Raw genomic sequence first — 8884 nt, 5'->3', positions numbered from 1 at the left:
TGGAAGCAATGGAGGAAAGGTCATGCAACCCTCCAGAGCAATGGAAGCACCCTGCAGGCTCTTCTCAGTGCTGCCCCTGGCTGCCTGTACCCTACCATCCCCTGAAAATGCATTTATAAACAGGCCCCTGTGGCAAAGTGCCCGCTCCTATGTGTATTTTGTGTTATATGTTGTGTGTTAATGTTGGTGTGTAGTCATTGGTACACGGGATATAAACGGGTCTGTGAAACTCGTGTTTCACAGACCCATTTATATCCCGTGTACCAATGACTACACACCAACATTAACACACAACATATAACACAAAATACACACAGGGTGGGCACTTTTCCACAGCCCCCTAAGAAATTGCATGCTTCAGCAGAGGAATGGTAACAGGTTCTGAGTCAAGGGTTCAGAATACTTAGCAGGATTCCTTGCTGTTACAAACAATGCACCTAAATTACAGCCGCTGTTTCCAGTGTAAGTAAAGAAAAACATGTATTATTTCCTTGTGTGATTTGAAACAACACAATCATAAAAAATAACATTTACCACCACCTGCAATTCAACTGCATTACTGATACAGCTTTCTTCCACAAAGATCGCTTACCATGATGTCCTGTTATTACCCCACTTAATATCATATTTAAACATAAACATAAAATAAACCCAACACACCCACACTGTTAAAGTCCCCATGTGTGGAGGTATCCACAGCTAATATTACACCCCCTGCTTGTTAATGATACACTTGGGATAGTTCAGACAATAGATTACAGAAATGTGCAACTGGAACGAGTAGTGCCACAAAAAAGGTTACAAAACAAACATCAATGCTGGAGTTTTGATTCTGTTTGTTTTGGCCATGAGTTTGCCTTCCTCACATAGACAGTCAGGTAGAGACATGGAGACAGAGGGAACACTCACATAGACAGTTAGGTACAGACATGGAGATGGAGGGAACACTCACATACAGTCAGGTACAGACATGGAGACGGATGGGAACACTCACATAGACAGTCAGGTACAGACATGGAAACACTCACATCATATGTTTGGTATTCAACAACAAGCATCCCTTCATTTTGTCCCAGCTGTACAGTTTATGGCATCCCAGAAGTATCACTGAGTCAATCAGAGTGTAACCATGAAGAAGGCTAGAAGATTAGAATTTCTTAAATATGCTTCACTATTCCTGGTAGCTGAACACTTTCCATCGTGAACCTGCTCTGACTGGAACTACAGCACTGGATAGATGGATAGCACAGGAAGTGAGTAGGTACCAGGAAGACACATACCATTCTAAAGAGTTCTATTTGGAATACATTCAAAGAACCAGAAAATACACAAGTGAATGGGGACCAGTGACGATGCTGAAATGCTCGTTTCATTGTGCTTGTACAACAATGTGAATTTGACTGGGACTCCTCTGTTCTCACTGGATCCTGCGTGCAGTGGAGCTGGAGGGCTGCAGCTTCTCTGTGCTCCTGTCTTTGGTCTCTGTGTCGGAAGCAGAGTCAGAGTCCTGACCCTGCTGCTGTTTCATCCACATGTCAGAGTACAGCCCTCCCTTCGCCAGGAGTTCCTCGTGTCTGAAACAGAGGGACAAGGCGGAGAACTCGGTTAGAAAGAAAGCAGTCACCCTAACAGTCTGCCCAAACTCTTCAGTCCCTGAAACTGTTGTGTTAGACGAAAGCAAGGAGGCGTACTTCAGTCCTTGAAACTGCTGTGTGAGACAAAGGCAACAAGGCGTATGCAAGGTGATTTGCTTATAGAAAATCCTGTCGTTTATTAGGGATTACTAGACTGTGATTATAAATACTGTCTTAAAACTTATTTGTTTAACTTAGCTTTAGATTTAAATAAAACAAATATTTGTAAAGTACTTTGTTGTAATGACACCCCAGTTCTCCTGTCAGAATAATTAGGATGTGTCAGTTCCACATCTTGGGCGTTTCTATGAGATCTGTTCAGTGTGAAGCTCTTCTGAGATTCAGCATTGAGAGGTGAAGAAGGGGGCAGCTCACAGGCACCTCGTATATTAAAGGATTCAGTCCAGGGTCGTTGTCACTGCAGCCAGCTCAAACACAATGGTTACTCTAGCTCTGTCAGCCAAGGTAAACAGAAAAGCCATTAACAACAGCAGTGATATGAAGGCTGCCTTTTGGAGAAAGTGAGCACCACTGAGTGGGAACTTGACCTGGTAGTTAATGAAATGGGGTAGAGGCAGCTATAATTAAAGCATATGTTTTCACTAATGTACCATGTATTAAGATGGACACTGTGCATGTATCAAATGATATGATTACACACACACAGATGCAAAGTGTCATCTTTACATCATTCTAAAATTGGAAACTGATTACATGGGCTCTCCCAGCTACCCCCACCTCTCAGCACTCTCTCTGTCCTGCCAGTAAGCTGGAGCTGTGTGATTGGAATGTGTGAAGCATGTATATTTTGCAGCCCTCGGAAGGCAGACAAGGACATGCTTGATATCACAATAAAGGTACTCAATAAATATTGTATCACATACAAGGTTCTTGCATGTACATTGCATGTAACACATGTTCAGTGTGTGCTGCCTGAGGAGTCTCCACAGGATTGTTTGGTCATGAAGAATTTTGTGATTTTGTAATCGGTCATATTAAGTGTGATTACATGCCAACAATCAGCAGGTGGCTCCTAGTGCTGTACACTACCTCAGAATGGGTCACAAATCATTAAAGCTAGTCAATTCGTTCAGCAAAATGCACAGGTATATGGAGTTCTTGTTGGTCCCATGGGACAGCACAGAAACTGAAAAAGGCAAGTTCAAAAATAATAATAACTTCTCAATGGTCATATTGTACATAACCCATCACCACAGTGATCCTATTGTCAAATGTGATTTTACAAAGTTCACTACATAAAGATCAGCATTCTAGCTCTTGCTGCATAGAATAAATGTAAGTACAAATGATGTTTTCTTTTCTTTGATCACATTTAATGAAATATCTCTGAAGTGGTTGCAGTTTTGATCCACTTTCTTGATGTGGCATACTCACTCACTACATACTGTACGGAGAACTCACAGGAACAAAGCTGCCCTGTTTGAGTTTCACACAATTATGAGCTCACACCACCTTGGATCTTGAATCAGTTAGCTGCAGTAATGCAGTTTAGAGAGATGCAAACATGAAAGCATTGGTCTCTGGGTCCCAGTGGGGTCCAAGGGTGAATTCAAATCAAAGTGAAGTCCTTCAGCAGTGGCAATGGTTCCTTTCCACAGCTTTAATTAGCCGCATGTTTGAGACAAAGGCACCAGTTTTACCTTCCACGCTCTGCAATCTGTCCATCTTGAAGGACTAGGATCTGGTCAGCATTAATGATGGTCGACAGTCTGAAAGAAAATGAATATATCCATTACTGTGACACTTTATTATATTGCATCATAGAACACATCATTATGGCTTCAATGTTACTGATACAAGGAAAAACGGTACATATATACATATACACAATAAAATGTGGAAAAGTTCAAGGGGGGTGAATACTTTTGAGAGCCACTGTAAATCAGACATAACACTTTGTGTCACTTAACTGTTCGTAGATCTCTCCCTCAGGCGGTGAAAGGAAAAATGATGATTATACTTGTGTCAGTGGTCATTTATGCCCTTGGGGGAGGGGCAAGACTACGTCACAAGCACTGCGTGCATCTTTGACATATCTATTCAGGTTAGACGGTTTTAAAGGATAAATACCCACAAGGTAATGGTTACATTTCGTATTTGATAGGGAACAATATACAATGTGTGCTATACTCATGTCAGCCTGTCACTGAGGCAGACACTGTACAGAGTGTGCGCTATACTCGTGTCAGCCTGTCGTTGAGGTAGAAAGTGCAGTATGTACCACAGCTTTAATAAGCTGGAGATGCTGTGCTGGTGGGTAGTAACATTTAATAATTTTAATGTTCAAACAGCAACCAAAAGGATAAGCATTTCGAGAGCGTAAAGGAAACTTGCTTGATCAACGGAGCCTTTGTTAAACATAAATACATACACATACAAACACAAATTCCCTTGAACTATACACAACAGCCCCAGTTTTGTATTTAAAGCCTAGATACTTTGTAAACCACAATAATTTCAAATTTCTTTAAATGTATCCAACAAGATGAACATTTGAAAGCACTGTGAACCTCGAGTGCACCCCTCTAGGCAACATTCAGAGATCTGGTGAGGCTGAAGTTTCATAGCCTGGCTCCTGGACAGCCCTGCAAGGTCAGTTGAATCGCGTATAAGATCTGATAAGACAGTGCTAGATGAGTACTGATGAGCTGAATGTCCTAGGTAGACTGGCCAACTTTTGTTTGTTTAACACAGCCTGATTTGACAGTTTCCACATTCTGAGATCTGCCACTGTCATTTTGCTCTTACAAGACAACCAAGTAGTCTTTTTAATTGCATCTCCACACTGTCTGCTTTCTACAGGCATATATTTGCCCAATTTTGACTATGCTAAATAATGTGTTAAATTCTTCTTTATGGTACAGCTTTCAAAACAAAACTGTATTTGTGAGCAGGAAATGATTAAATACTTCCCCGTGTGTTGTTTGTGTACTGGGTATTACAGTAAACATTCACAACACCTATTACTGTAATAGCTGTTGTGTAATGGGTCTTTTTTGTGGCAGGCCATTGTCAAGCTCTGTAATAACCGTTTGGTATTTGTATTCTAAGCTGCAGTCTTCTGTGTAATGCAGGGATCAGAACTGAACGCAACCCCTCAACAGACCAGCCCAGCTGTTCTCCAACGATCTTGTTCAGAGCCTCTCGTTATCCCCGGCCACAGCTCACATGGCTCCAATTAATAACACTGCATTCATCTTCAAACAAGCAGTGCCACTTTATTGATCGTAACTCGCAGATCAAAGTGCTGTGCTCAGCGCCGTTAGGGATCAAAGAACCCAATCAGAGATCAGGGTGTTTTACAATTGGATGGGTTAATAGCAACCTCACCAAACAAAATTAAAACTGCAACAGGTACGCAGAGGTTTGCCGTTTCTGGTTAAACACTGTCTCCAACTGTTAGAAACCAAGAAAAGCCCTTGTGACCTAGCTTCAGGTTGCTTGGTGAAAATGTACTCAAGTTATTACATCAATGCCCTGCAAAATAGGCTACACATTTAGCATCACTGGTAAAATTGCTGTGGTTTTGTCTAGTTTACAAACTACGTAGTCAACACATGTATCATACAGTGTTCATGCAACCCTGCCAATTTTAAGTAAGCATCTCAAATGGGCCTTTTTATACTAAATACATCACTTAAAAGATCTAAAGTGAATTAGGAAATTATGGGTATTACCAACAGAATTATTCAGATGCTTTGAGTTTGCATGAAAATTAAAAATACAATAAAAGCTGAAGAGCTGTGCCGCTGATCTGTGCCCCACAGATCTGCAGAGATTCTCACTCTCAAACTGGAATTACTGATTCACCAGCATGTTCTTTTATTCATTTGATTTCATGCATTTCTAAAATACAGAAATCTCTGCAGTCAACCGATCATAGCTGCAGTTCAGGGTTTTGATTCTCACGGACTAGCTGCACAAACTATTTTAACAATGCAGGGGAGCGGAGCCGATACACACGCTGAAGAGAATACATGCATTTCAATATTTTAAAAAATATACAATAGTACATTTCCCATACCTGTGAGCCACAACGATAGTGGTCCTGTTGGCACAGACTTTGGCGAGAGAGGCTTGGATGTTCCGTTCTGTGTGTGTGTCCAGAGCTGAGGTGGCCTGTTCAAACATAGTAGAGTTACGAGCCTCCCCAAAATCATCAGCTGAACCTCTCATTGTTATAACCGGGCTGGATGGCACTTTCCTAATTATCAAATCGGTGAGCAAGTGATGAGATCACTAAACTGATGCAATACCTTTAAAGTCACTGATGCAAGTCAAACTACCTTTAAAAACATCCCCTTATCAAAAACACTTATTCGGCTTTACTGCATGAGCAAAAGCGCCTTTACTCATTGCTGCTCTCCCAGTGCCAAGCGGTTGAATGAAATGTTGAAATGACAAATACTGCCCAAAATCATGGCTTGCAGAGAGATTTATTTCTGTCTGCATTCAGTGATTTATTCTAGGAGCCAGTTTCAAAGGAGCCTTAAGTTTTCAAATTAGTTGCACAGTTACAGAAAAGGTTTGTCATATATCTGAAACTATGATGGGTGACGCTAACTTTTTGTTTGTGTGTTGCTCTCTATTCAATTGCCTGATGTTTTTCAACAGCGGAATGTGTACAGTGTTGTAAATTAGCACTTCTTCAACAGCTTATAAAACAACAAATTTGCAATTTTTACTGTTTATGATAATCCTCTTGTAAAATCTGACAGTACCTTTCATTTGCCCTGTAACCTAATATGGCTTCAGTATTGTGATCATGTGTAGGGTTGTCAGGAGATTAAGCCTGGGACAGACAGACGAGGCACGGCACGCAAGGCATTTTGCCACCTGTACCGCTGCCATTGCTTTCATATGCTGTTGGATAGACCAGCGTGGGATGATACTGCTAGTCCTGCAGTGCTGCCAAGTGGTACCGCACAAATCGAATCAAGAGCGATTTTTCTTCTGGTTGCCACGCGGTACCGTCGGTGGATTAACCAATCACAGGCATGTGCTGACAACACGTGCTGTCGTGCTACTTGCTGTCAGCAATATATTGTATGTTTCTTTGCTAAACTCAGATCTCTCATTTCATACACCTGCATATACACTGAACAAAAATATAAAAGCATCATGCAACAATTTCAAAGATTTTACTCAGTTACAGTTCATATAAGGAAATCAGTCAATTGAAATTAATTCATTAGGCCCTAATCTATGGATTTCACATGACTGGGAATACAGATATGCATCTGTTGGTCACAGATACCTTAAAAAAAAAAAAAAAAAAAAAAAAAAAAAAAAAAAAAAAAAAAGGTAGGGGCGTGGATCAGAAAACCAGTCAGTATCTGGTGTGACCACCATTTGCCTCATGCAGCGCAACACATCTCCTTCACATAGAGTTGATCAGGCTATTGATTGTGGCCTGTGGAATGTTGTCCCACTCCTTTTCAATGGCTGTGCGAAGTTGCTGGATATTGACGGGAACTGGCTACCTCCAGGCTATAGGATGCATCCTGCGCTCCACACAGAGCACCTTTACCAGATGCGTCACTCGGGAGCCCCCCGCAGTAGACTTTTGAGATACCATTCGAAATATTATGTTCATTAATTTGTTTTTATAATTATGTCTGCATCCTAATATTCTGCTAGGTGATGGCCATATATGTAAATTATATTTGAGTACACAACCTATGGTGTGGTACTGACAACTACTGTACCATATAGTGCATACCGCTCCTGTGCGTCTGGGTGCGGACTAGCGGTGCCACACCGTGAAAATGCCCGGCAGTGCCGCGCTGCACCTGTCTGTCTCGGGCAGGTCAGGTTTTTTAACTCACCTCTACAGCACAAACTAACTGATTTTAGTGAATTGCATGAGCGGCTTCAATAAATAAATTTAATTGTTTAATTGCGGTGGCAATTCTAACTGGAAAACAATGTAACAACATGGATACATATCATATGAATTGAAATTTTATATGAAATTTTATACTTGTGCAATTCCGTCATTATAGAGAACGTGGTACTCATCTGCACTCGTTTGTTTAACGTTGTGCTTAAGTTTCTATTTCTATTTATTTCATGTTTTTTCCTCGCCCCAATCAGACAAAAAACTGTGTCAGTCTGATTGAAGGAAACGATCCACACAGGAAGTCACTCCTGCCCACAGGCAGGTGTGTGCTTTTGGTAACTAGTAAGTAAAACAATTCAATTCATTTAGTGACAGTTCACCCAGTTCACACTTACTTTACATGTTGAATCAAATGAATTGATTTGTGGGTTACAGAGGTGCCTTGAAAAACCTGACTGTCACAGTGTCCCAGATTATGGAGTCAGGTAAGCAGCCCTAGTCATGTGACTGTTTTGTTTCAAGATAATAAAGACCAAACATATTCAGTACACATATTTATTCCACAATCGCGGGAGTTGCACTGAAAAGATTGTTTGTTTACAGGTTTGTAAAACTCTCATCTTCTAAAAGAACAACTTTAGTTTTAGTTTGTAGTTGAGCAAAAATAAACTGAATATAAAACTAATGTAAAAAAGATCTGATCTTTTATAAACATAACATGCTGCTTTTTGTTCTCTTGGTGGTTCTACATTTGATTTAATGACTTGACATTGCAGGCATTTTTGCCAAAGTTATTACCTAGAACAGATTAAAATGAACACGTGGTATGTATTTACATGTATGAATAGGTACTGCTGTAGCACTTGATTACAAGTTTCAAGAGCAACAACCTGCATTGATGAGTATATAATGAGCATACATTATTGTTAGTTTGCTTTTGAAGCTTGTCACTGTTGGACAAAATCCAATCACATTAATATCTACTTAAAAGTATGTACACTAATAAACAATACTTGCAATTATACTAATTGACATAACTGATTTAATAAACTGGTATAAAAAAGGAAGTCCTGCACTTCAATCAATTATTGAAGGTACTAAAATTGGTAGAATGTTTGAATACAAAGATACTGGTTGTCCCAGCCCAGCCCTAAAGCATACACATTGGAAATTTGGAATGAAATTAGTGTAAACACTCACCTCGTCCAGGAGAATGATCTGGGGTGCCTTCAGGATGGTTCTGGCAATGGCAACCCTCTGCTTCTCACCTCCGCTGAGTTTCAGCCCCCTCTCCCCAACCGCGGTGTCATAACCTACAGTACAGAGGATACACAGGTCTGCTGTCATAACCTACAGGGGGACACATAGATCTGGTGATGCAGTCACG

General features: G+C 40.6%; 1 protein-coding gene across 1 annotated transcript in view; it reads right to left on the bottom strand.

The window, feature by feature from the left end:
* Positions 1-250: 250 nt before the first annotated feature.
* Positions 251-8884, bottom strand: part of abcb6a (ATP-binding cassette, sub-family B (MDR/TAP), member 6a) — a 49295-nt gene continuing 40661 nt past the window's right edge. Inside the window, exons 17-20 of the mRNA XM_041264263.1 lie at positions 8698-8810; positions 5680-5774; positions 3296-3364; positions 251-1574 (exon numbers count right to left, since the gene is read on the bottom strand). Coding sequence (XP_041120197.1) covers positions 1418-1574; positions 3296-3364; positions 5680-5774; positions 8698-8810 — 434 coding nt within the window. The 3' untranslated portion in view covers positions 251-1417. The remainder of the gene's footprint in view (positions 1575-3295; positions 3365-5679; positions 5775-8697; positions 8811-8884) is intronic.

Source organism: Polyodon spathula, chromosome 11, assembly GCF_017654505.1.
Source record: "Polyodon spathula isolate WHYD16114869_AA chromosome 11, ASM1765450v1, whole genome shotgun sequence".
NCBI classification, from domain to species: Eukaryota; Metazoa; Chordata; class Actinopteri; order Acipenseriformes; family Polyodontidae; genus Polyodon; species Polyodon spathula.
This window is presented reverse-complemented; position numbering and strand designations above follow the sequence as displayed.